Source organism: Oryctolagus cuniculus, chromosome 17, assembly GCF_051225735.1.
Source record: "Oryctolagus cuniculus isolate XC-2025 breed Fujian yellow rabbit chromosome 17, ASM5122573v1, whole genome shotgun sequence".
Lineage (NCBI taxonomy): Eukaryota > Metazoa > Chordata > Mammalia > Lagomorpha > Leporidae > Oryctolagus > Oryctolagus cuniculus.
Genome location: NC_142883.1, coordinates 34824435 through 34836191, shown reverse-complemented (window position 1 = coordinate 34836191; position 11757 = coordinate 34824435). Strand labels below are relative to the sequence as shown.

At 41.3% G+C, this 11757-nt stretch overlaps 1 protein-coding gene across 1 annotated transcript in view; it reads right to left on the bottom strand.

Annotated features, from left to right (window-relative positions):
• DHX40 (DEAH-box helicase 40) overlaps positions 1 to 11757 on the bottom strand; it is a 48602-nt gene that overhangs the window by 22031 nt on the left and 14814 nt on the right. Inside the window, exons 8-11 of the mRNA XM_008271199.5 lie at positions 9579 to 9678; positions 5965 to 6051; positions 5665 to 5847; positions 206 to 286 (exon numbers count right to left, since the gene is read on the bottom strand). Coding sequence (XP_008269421.1) covers positions 206 to 286; positions 5665 to 5847; positions 5965 to 6051; positions 9579 to 9678 — 451 coding nt within the window. The remainder of the gene's footprint in view (positions 1 to 205; positions 287 to 5664; positions 5848 to 5964; positions 6052 to 9578; positions 9679 to 11757) is intronic.

The window sequence follows — 11757 nt, the reverse complement described above, 5'->3', positions numbered from 1 at the left end:
AATTACTTGTAAAAATAACAGCAATATTTAACAAAAATAGTTTTATGAAACAGTTGTGGTCAAGAAAGACTGAGGACATAAATCCCAGTTACAGGGAAATAAAAAGTCAACAAATCGTTTTCTACTGATATAGCAAGGTATTTGGAATGCTGTTTAAAAAAGAGATCAACATCTGTTTTGGTTGCTGTGTTTGTTTTTGTTTTACCTGTCAATAGCATCACACTGGTAAAGTTGTTTAAGAGCTTCTAAAATAAGTCTCTCATTAGGTGGATCCAAATAGGGAAATCTGTTTAAATGAAACATTATTGAGATCATTATTTGAACATGGTAGGATTTTACGCAAATCTGATGAAAATGTCTTCAAAACATTTTCTCTTTTTCAAGTCCTGTTCTTTTTTTTAAACATTCTATGATTATGCTCAGCATTCAGCAAAGGAGGAAATTTTTTCTAAACCACATTCCTAAAATTCAAGAAGCACTTTTATTTTATTTTATTTTATTTTTTTTTTTTGGACAGGCAGAGTTAGACAGAGAGAGAGACAGAGACAGAGAGAAAAGTCTTCCTTTTTCTGTTGGTTCACCCCCAAAGTGGCTGCACCGATCCAAAGCCAGGAGCCAGGTGCTTCCTCCTGGTCTCCCATGCGGGTGAGGGCCCAAGGACCTGGGCCATCCTCCACTGCCTTCCCGGGCCACAGCAGAGAGCTGGACTGGAAGAGTAGCAACCAGGACAGAATCTGGTGCCCCAAGCATGACTAGAATCCAGGGTGCCGGCGCCACAGGTGGAGGATTAGCCTAGTGAGCCGCGGCGCCGGTCCACACTGTTTTTTAAACTCCCCTTTGCTGGAACAGTCTCACCATTCTTCTTTTCCTTCCTCATCCCTCACAACAATTTTCAAGTCAACTCTCTTTGATAATCTACAATTTTATTTTAATTGTGTTTCTATATATATGTATACATATATACACATAATATGCATGAGTATATACTCATTTCCTACTGACCTATCTGTAAATAAGTTGTGTAGATACTCATTTTCTACTGAACTATCTGAAAATTAGCTGCAAATAAAGTGCTATTTCACTTTCATAATTTTCAGCATGCACTTATTGAAAAGGACATTCTCTTACATTACCATGACATCATTAGTGAACATAAGAAAGCTAATTTAAACATTAACAATAATATTCACAATGGATACCAGAATGGTATGCAGCCAAGCATAAATATGCGTATTTTAAAAATAATCAATATTTAATAACATCTGCACTAAGTTATTTTTCTACCTTAAATCTTGAGATTAAAAATTATCTACAGACCAGCACTATGGCATAGTGGGCTAAGCCTCCTCCTACAGTGCCAGCATCCCATATGGGCTCCGGTTCTAGTCCCAGCTGCTCCTCTTCCGATTCAGCTCTCTGCTATGGCCTGAGAAAGCAGCAGAACATGGCCCAAGTGCTTGGGCCCCTGCATCCACGTCAGGAACCTGGAAGAAGCTCCCGGCTCCTGGCTTCGGATAGACCCAGCTCTGGCAGTTGAGGCCATCTGGGGAGTGAACCAGCAGATGGAAGACCTTTCTCTCTGTCTCTCCCTCTCTCTGTAACTCTGTCTCTCAAATAAATAAATTTTAAAAAATTATCTATTATGGGGAGCAACTCGGACTAGACTAAGTTACTGGAATTAAGACTTATTCTATGCATCTGCTCTCCCACAATATGGCGCTGAGAAGGGAGAAACAGCTTCTACACAGCTGCCTCCAGTTCAACCAATAAACTGTAGGACCTACTCCTGATTGGAGGAGAGCAGCGTACTCGGCGTGTGGGTAGCAGAGTTGCGATTGGTGGAAGAGGACTATAAAGGAGGAGAGAGACAACATGCACCAGGAACATCTAAGAGGAACCTCTGAGGGAACACCTGTGCAGCCCCCGAGAGAGCTGGCCGGCGGTGTGCCGCTCCCCCGCGGAAGTGGGGAAAGTGGCTAGGGGGAACCGCCCTTCCACGGAGGTGGAAGGGACGGTAGCCAACCCGGGAAGAACCAGCAGCCAACCCGGGGAGGGCCGAGCAGACAAAAGAACAGCGCAGGGTCCTGTGTCGTTCCTCCACGAAGACGGGGAGCGACAATCTACTCTAATTTCTTACTTTGAAAAATATCCAGGGGCCAGCATTGTGGCACAGCAAATTAAGCCACCTCCTGCAATGCTGGGATCCCATATGGGCAACCAGTTCAAGTCTCATCTGCTCTATTTTTTTTTTTTTTTTTTTTGACAGGCACAGTGGACAGTGAGAGAGAGAGAGAGACAGAGAGAAAGGTCTTCCTTTGCCGTTGGTTCACCCTCCAATGGCTGCCGTGGCCGGCGTACCACGCTGATCCGAAGCTTGGAGCCAGGTGCTTCTCCTGGTCTCCCATGCGGGTGCAGGGCCCAAGCACTTGGGCCATCCTCCACTGCACTCCCGGGCCATAGCAGAGGGCTGGCCTGGAAGAGGGGCAACCGGGACAGAATCTGATGCCCCAACCGGGACTAGAACCCGGTGTGTGCCGGCGCTGTAAGGTGCAAGATTAGCCTATTGAGCCACGGCGCCGGCCTCATCTGCTCTACTTCTGATCCAGCTCACTGCAAAGGCACCTAGGAAAGCATCAGAAGATGGCCCAAGAGCTTGGTCTCTGCCACCAAGGTGGGAGACCCAGATGAATCTCCTGGCTTTAGCCTGACTTAGCCTCCAATACTGCAGCCATTTAGGGAGCGCATTAGCAGATAGAAAATTTTTCTGAATTAGTAGCTGCAATTTAAAATAAACAAAAATCTTCAAGACTATTCTGTCACCTTTCCCACATCTGGTTCCAAACAGTCCTGAAGGCTTCTAGAACAAAAGTCAGCAAATATTTTCTGTAAAGGGCCAGATGGGGGTGGCACTGTGGCGTAACTGATAAAGCTGCCACCTGCAGTGCCTGCACCCCATATGGGTGCCAGTTCGTGTCTGGCTGCTCCACTTCCAATCCAGCTCTCTGCTATGGCCTGGGAAAGCAGTGGAAGATGGCCCAAGTCTTTGGGCCCCGGTACCCTGGTGGGAGACCTAGAAGAAGCTCCAGCCTCCTGGCTGGCAAACATGCTAGTTTGTCAACTCCTCATAAAATGAGGTGATACTCCAAACTCCGTATGTCAAGCAGCCAACACAGAACAAGAATGCTACAATTCTCTGTCATATGGACTTTAGTTGATTAATATAAACAAAGGGTATGCCAGTGGGATTTTTAATTGTTTTTTTTAAACAGAATCATAATTACAAGTTCATAAGTTTGGGGTGATCTGATAATCTCAGGTATTTCCCATATGAATTTTCTTATTATATATCCAAAACAGAACATAAACTACATCCTTTCAGATTTATGCCTTGTTGATTTTTTGCCCAAGATTCTGGCCTGTTGGGCTTATTCTGAAGCTTGGTTTAATCATCTACCAATTAGATATGAAAGTTTGTGTAGAAATCTGATAATCATGATTTCAATATCTTTATTCAAAATGCTAATCAGGCTGGCCCCGCGGCTCAATAAGTTAATCCTCCGCCTGTGGCGCCGGCACCCCGGATTCTAGTCCCGGTCACTCCTCTTCCTGTCCAGCTCTTTGCTGTGGCCCAGAGTGCAGAGGAGGATGGCCCAAGTGCTTGGGCCCTGCACCCACATGGAAGACCAGGAGAAGCACCTGGCTCCAAGCTTCGGATCAGCGCGGTGCGCTGGCCGCAGCAGCCATTTGTGGGGTGAACCAACAGAAAAGGAAGACCTTTCTCTCTGCTCTCCCTCTCTCTCACTGTCCACTTTGCCTGTCAAAAATAAATAAATAAATAAAATGCTAATCAAGAAAGAGCTAAGTCTAGCACATTACTAGTAAAACTTCCATCTAGCTTAATAAGCAATTAATTGATACTTGGGTTTGGGATCCCAATTTCAGGTTCCTGCTACTGTGCTTCCCTGGAAAGCAGTAAATTAAGATGGTTGAAGTAGTTTGGGCCTCTGTAACTCATCTACGATGGACTGAGTTCCTGGCTCCCAGCCCAGCCCTGGATGTCGCAGGCATTTACAAGAAGCAAACCAGCAGACAGCATCTGCCTGTCTGTTTCTCTGCCACTCAAAAAAAATATTTCCTTTTCCACAATTTTCTGATAACCTATTTTGCATAACTTCTCATCAATGACCCACAATGGCTATGACACTAAATCTCAAGTTCTTTTAGTACCATGGAAATAATGTCTAAATCCTTAAGAAAAACTTATTGATGGTAGTTAGGTTTTCTCTCATTATTTCCTAATCCATCTTGGTTATAAATTCCTTTTTAATCAGACACGTTCTTCCCTTTTCACTTTTAAAATATTCTTCTTGGAATACAAAGGGAAAGCAAAATAATAATTAAGAAGCATTTTTTTCCCTCTGTCATCTGTGAATATTATATCATCTATCCCACATGCTGTGTCACTTCTTATTATGCATACAACTTAAAAAGAATAAAGAAGGGAGTCTTGGGACCAGTCCTACGGCACGGCAGGTTAAGCTGCATCTGCAGCACTGGCATCCTATAGGAGCACTGGTTCAGGTCCCGGCTGCTCCACTTCCAATCCAGCTCCCTGATAATGCGCCTGGGAAAGCAGCGAAAGATGGTCCAAGTGTTGAGGCCCCTGCACCCAAGTGGAAGACCTAGAAGTTCCTGGCTTCTGGCTTTGGATCAGCCCAACTCTGGCTGTTGCAGCCATCTGGGGAGTTAACCAGCAGATGAAAGATCTCTCTGTCTCTGCCTCTCTTTTTCTCTATCTGTATCTCTGCCTTTCAAATAAATACAAAAATAAATAAATAAATAAAGCTCTAGTCTTATAACAACTAAAGTTTAACATTTGATTAATTTGACAGTTGTTCTACTCTTAGCTTCACATTTCTGAACCTTATATCTGCAATATCAAAAGCCAAATGAAAGCAAAAAACTACCTAGAATATCACCCTGACTTTTTTGGTATATAGCAATATGCTAGCCATTCAACAGAAGCAATGAGGGGCAGGTGGTTTTGCATAGTGGTTAAGGTGCTACTTGGGATGCCCACCTCCCATCTCGGAGTACTTGGTTCTAGTCCCAGTTATTCCATTTCCAATCCAGCTTCCTGTTAATTCATACCCATGGAGGTAGCAGATGATGGCTCTTGTAGTTGAGTCCCTGCCACTTATTTAGGAGACTGGAATCAAGTCCTAGGCTCCTGGCTTCAGCCTAGAACAACCCTGGTTGTTGTAGATGGAAGATATGCCCCTCCCTTTCTTTCAAATAAAATTAAAATAATGTTTTTAAAAAGCTCCCAGAAAGTATCTGATTGAAATTAGAGTAATTATATGCTTTTCATCACAAATGAACAGTGGTCAGTAAAGTAACATCAACAAAATTAGCACCAAGCTTCTCACTCTACACCCCTAACCTTAAACCACAGTTAAAATATAAGCAAGGGATCAAATCCCCATAAAGCAACCCCAGGAAGTCTTTTATTTTGGTTTAACTGAAAAGCAACTGATACACAAATGAGTTAGCCTCAATTCCCAGGAAAATATGACTCAATACTGCAAAAGAATTTTTGAGGAATAACCTGGCTTCACTCTAATAACCTGTTCTTTTTAAAATGTTGTTCACTTGTTCACATACCTTATAACATCATGTATGGCAAGGCACTTTAAGGTCAGAACTACAGATGTCAAACTAGTTCTCTTAATCTCAGGGATCACATGGTCAGGCATACACTGGTTCCAAAAATCTTTGCTATAGATTCGAAAGCATTTTCCTGAGGAAGTCCTGCCAGCTCGGCCACTTCGCTGTAATGCTTCACTCCTACAGGAGATAAGAACAGAATTCCTCAACGTGCTTTATGGATTTCCTATTCCCTACCAGCTAGACACTATCTAATCAACTGTTCTTTGAACAAAAAGGCTTGACATAGAGACTTACTTTGAAATTGGAACCACCTCCAGGATGTCCAACCCTAATCTGGGGTTGTGATTTAACTGCTTCACAAAGCCACCATCTACCACATATCTAAGGAGAATGAAAACAAGTTAAGAGTCCAGAAAATAAGGAAAGAGTTGTTAATTTTTGACCACATTGGATACTCCTTTTTCACCAAATCAATAACTACACACAATGCCCTTTGTTATGTGTATATGTTGAAAGTTAAGAAACTGCAAGCCTCATATATTGCTGATGGAAATGTAAAATGGTTGAGCCAATGTAGAAATCAATCTAGCAGTTCCTCAAAAACTTATACATAATGAGGGTCTTCAAAAAGTTTATGGAAAATGAGTATTATGAAAAAACTATATATGGATTTCATTTTTTTGTACCAAAATAAACTTATCTTTTAATTCCATTCTTCCACAAATTTTTCTGAAGTACCCTCACAGACTTCCCATATGACCCAGAAATTCTACTCCGAAGTATACATCCAGAGGAGTGAAAACAAATATTCCAACACCTAACAGCCAAAGAGAAAAAAAAACCAGGGCTGGCATTGTGGTACAGTGGGTTAAGCTGCCACCTACAATGCCGGTATCCCATGCAAGTGCTAGTTTGAGTCCCAATTACTCTGCTTCTGATCCATGAATGTGCCTAGGAAAGGAACAAATGATGGTCCAAGTACTTGGGGTCCCTGCCACCCATATGGCAGACCCACATGGAGTTCCATGTTCCTGACTTTGGTCTGGTCCAGCCCAGGCCATTGTGGCCATTTGGGGAGTGAACCAGAGGATGAAAGATAATTCTCTCTCTCTTTTTGTAACTTTGCCTTTGAAACAAATAAATAAATCTTCAAAAGGGAAAAACCAGGGCTGGCGCTGTGGCATAGTGGGTAAAGCCGCCACCTGTGGCATCCAATATTCAAGTTACTCCACTTCCAATTCAGCTCCCTGCTATGGCCTGGGAAAGCAAAGGAAGATGGCCCAAGAACTTGGGACCCTGCACCCATGTGGGAGACTGGGAAGAAGCTCCTGGCTCCTGGCTTCAGACTGGCCCAGCCCTGACCATTGCAACCATTTGGGGAGTACACCAGCAGATGGAAGATCTCTTTCTTTCTCTCTGCCTCTGTCTCTGTAACTCTGCCTTTCAAATAAATAAATCTTAAAAAAAAGAAAAAAGGGGGGGGGGGACCACCTACATGTCCATGAACCATTAATGGGGGAACAAATTGGGATGTATAAATAGATACACATACACACACACAGCAGAATGTAATGAAGTATTGTATATGTTATAATTTATGCTTAGAGCCGGTGCCGCGGCTCAATAGGCTAATCCTCCGCCTTGCAGCGCCGGCACTCCAGGTTCTAGTCCGGGTTGCCCCTCTTCCAGGCCAGCTCTCTGCTGTGGCTAGGGAGTGCAGTGGAGGATGGCCCAAGTGCTTGGGCCCTGCACCCCATGGGAGACCAGGATAAGTACCTGGCTCCTGCCTTCAGATCAGCGCGGTGTGCCAGCCGCAACGCGCCAGCCGCGCCGGCCATTGGAGGGTGAACCAACAGCAAAAGGAAGACCTTTCTCTCTCTCTCTCTCTCTCTCGCACTAACTCTGCCTGTTAAAAAAATAATAATAATAATAATAATTTATGCTTAGAGAAAGAAACCAGACCAAAAGAAACCCCAAAACCATATAAAATAGCCAGAACAGGAAATACATAGAAATGTAGGGTAGGCTGGTGGTTGCCAGGGGCTGGGGTAGAGAGGAATACCTTCTTGGCATTTTATTTTGGGGTTATAAAATGTTTTACAACTAGAGATAATGGCTTTATAAAACCATAAATGTACTAAATATCACTTGAATTGTTCACTTTATTTTTTTTAAAGATTTATTTATTTATTTATTTGAAAGAGTTACATAGAGAGAGAGAAAGAGAGGTCTTCCATCCAATGGTTTACTCCCCAACTGGCCACAACGGCTGGAGCTGCCGCACCGATCCGAAGCCAGGAGCCAGGAACTTCTTCCAGGTCTCCCATTCGGGTGCAGGGGCCCAAGGACTTGGGCCATCTTCTACTGCTTTCCCAGGCCATAACAGAGAGCTGGATCAGAAATGGAGCACCCAGGTCTCAAACCGACTGCCCATATTAAATGCCAGTGCTTCAGGCCAGGGTGTTAACCTGCTCCGCCATAGCGCCGGCCCCGAATTGTTCAATTTAAAATGCTTAATTTTGTTACGTGAATTTTGTCTCAATAAAAAAAAATACAACTTTGAAAGTAAGCGCCTCACCATTATAGCAGATTCAAAATTCCAACTAGCCTTTAACATACTATTTTAAGCCAATTAAATGCAAAACAAATCAGGTAAAGAATTAAGTTAGGAAGAGTCATTAAGTCCATCATTCACTATTCTGTACCATGCTATTTAATGGCTTTTGCTTGCACTAAAAACAGAAAATTACAAAGTCAATTTACTCAGGACAGCTGCACCCCTAATCCCTTCATGAAAGTTTTATATTTAAAGTAAAATAGAAAAGCAGAAGGAATAATAAGACCTTCTCTCAGATCTAGGTGGTCATTTTACCCAGGAAAAAAACATGAAGAATCTTTAGGATTTAGGCCCAGCCTTCCTGTGGAAGACAGTCAGACTTAGCTAAGGATATAACATTGGAAAAAAGATAAACATTCCAAACAGAGAGCTGGCATTGTGGTACGGCAAATTAACCCACAGCCTGTGAGGCTGGCATCACATATGAACACCAGTTCAAGTCCCAGATGTTTTGCTCTCAATCTAGCTCCCTGCTGATGCACCTGGGAAGGCAATGGAAAACAGCTCAAGTGCTTAGGTCCCTGCCACCTATATAGTTAATGTGGATTGAGTTGCGGTCTCCTGTCTTCAGCCTGAGACAGCCCTGACCAAATATTTCTAGGTTCCCTCTCCAGCCAGGGCTGGAGAATGAACCAGCAGATGGAAGATCTCTTTCTCTCTGTCTCTCCTCCTCTATAACTCTGCCTTTTAAATAAACAAAAACATATTTTAAAAAGGGTTATGGTTCAACAATGAAAGAATTTCACATTAGGTATCAAACCTGATTTAAATTTTCCAAGTGTTTCTCTATCTAGATTTACTCAAAAATTTGAAGGCATCACTGATTACATCTAAAAGATAAGGGATTTGCATTCTAGTTATATTTCACAAAAAAGTAGAAAGTGACAGACAATATCGCTAGATAAAAATCAGATGAAACAATGTTACTCTACCAAGTAGGACTATAAGGTAGAAGGCAATATTACCTCATCTGAGGTGTATGCTGGTAACTGGAGCATCAAAAAATAGTGAAAATAGTGAAACCCATAATTACACATAATCTTAAATTTGGGAAGAAAAAGCTTCAATTTGCTGAGTAGCTAAAAGTGTGAAAAAAGAATACAGTATGCACCTCATATTTCATTTCTAGTTCAAAATAATAATTACAAAAAATGTTAGGTGATTGTAAGTTGGGAACGCTACAAAGTAGGAAGAAAAGGGAATTAGCAGACAGCAGGGAAGCAAACTCAGTAATGTTTTATGGTTTGCAACGTGGCTTCCTTAACTTTAAGAGAAATTTCAAAATTTGTACCGGATTCCATCGATTGTCAAAGATGTCGCAGAAATATTGGTGGATATGACACATTTTCTAATTCCAGGTGGAGGTGGCAAAAATATTCTCCTCTGTTGATCTAAAATATATGTAAAGAGAAAAATACTAATTTATAACATACATCAATCCCAAGTTTTGTAAAATTCATTTCTTTTTATTATATTTCCTTTACCTCTTTAATAATCACGAGTGCAAAATATCACCTTCTACTGTTACAATTTCTACACCTATGGAATCACTGATTATTACTTTAACAAAGTCCTTTATCTAAGTCATAGCTCCCTATAAGGTAGGGTAAAACTATGGACTCCTCTATTAAAAGGCACATATATATACACACATACACAAATTTCAAACAGTTTTAGGGTATTCAGACTTCCTGAAGCCCATCCATGGACTCCAGATACAGGACTTCTCTCTGCCCTACAGACTACTTAGCTAAGTAGTTTCTACTTTTGAGGAATGTCTACCTAACTCACAACTATCTCTTGGAAGAAGCAGCATTACATCTATTTCCACTATCCACACATTATTAAGGGTGGGCCCTAGAAGCAATGCTTACTGTATAGTACCTTTGCTCCTCTGGCCAGTTAATGATACCACGAATAAACATCCCCTCTCCCCAAGCTAGACCAAACTGATTCTCTAGTGAATTTGGAGTAAGGTTCAAGAGACAGTTCAATCTGATTAGTCCAGTCTCTTGCAAAGAAAACAATTCATTTGTGAAATATACTAATATACATAGAAAAGAGAAAGCTAACCTAAACAAAGGAAAGAATGAATCAACCATGATAGCTGACAAATATTTCTAGGTTCCCAGGCCTTAAAAGGCAAGCCTGTGAAATAACAAAAAGATAGGTTTAGACAGAAATGCTCATTTACCAAATTAAGCAGAAAACAAGACAAGAGCTAAGAATGTATTTATAAGGAAATGATTATAGATTAGGAGAAAGAAGGGAAGTGAAAGTAAAGGACAAGTCTCAATGTATTTTGAATATTGTTGCATTAGAAACAACATGGTAGGGCTGGCACTGTGCATAGTGGGTAAAGTCCTGGGTGTTCCACTTCTGATCCAGCTCTCTGCTATGGCCTTGGGGCTAGTAGAAGATGGCATAAGTGTTTGGGCCCCTTTACCCTCTTGAGGGACCTGGAAGAAGCTCCTGGCTCCTGGCTTCTGGCTTCAGACTGGAACAGCTCCAGCCTTCCGGCCATTTGGGGAGTGAACTAGCGGATGGAAGACCTCTCTCTCTCTGTCTCCACCTTTGCTTCTATAGCTCCACTTTTCAAATAAATAAATCAATCTTTAAAAAAAAAAAACAATATAGTGAGTTGGCAGAAACTAGAAATAATCATAATCAGAAGACATGTTTAAAATTGAGATTTCAAAAATGACAGTAATGATAAATTCTAGGATGTAAGCATTTGAATGGGCTGAGGTGGACTAAAGAAAAAAAATCAAGGAATTTCAAAGCAATGAACTGAGTGTCAATGATACCCCAAAACTGGGAGTAATCATTCCAGGGATACAAAAGCCAATCTATCAGGATCTGAAAAGAAATTCTTAGCAGTTGTTTTTATATTTTTCATAGCATCATTTTAAACTTCCTTACCTATGAGTTTACTGTTAAATATACTATACATTAGTATAGCCTACACAAATACTTCATAAAGAAATATTTTAAAATGCATGGCTGCCATTTGGTTCCCAGAAGATACACAAATACTCATTTAAAAAATTCACTTTTTCGACATGAGCAACCTCAAACTGTCTTTTTTTTCAGCAACCATAAAAACCTTTAAAAAAATGAGGTAACAGATCCATCTATTTTTCATAATAAACAGACCAAGGGTAAACTATCACGAGGGAAAAAGGAGTGGTACAGATGAAGATGGTTTTAAGATCATGGAACTAGGCCAACCATCTATCTATGCAGATGAGAAAACTGAAGCCCAGAGAGGACTTAAGTGACCAGTCCAAGATTTATATATACATAGGCAAATTTAAGATAAACTTAAGTAACACTGCTATTTCTCCACTTCATTCCAAAATTAATTTCTCAAGTAAAAAAGTTATAGAAAGTTGACTTATTGGAGGGTGTTGTGGAGCAGCAGGTTAAGCTTGGGACACCCATATCTCATATAGGGATGCCCATTTAAA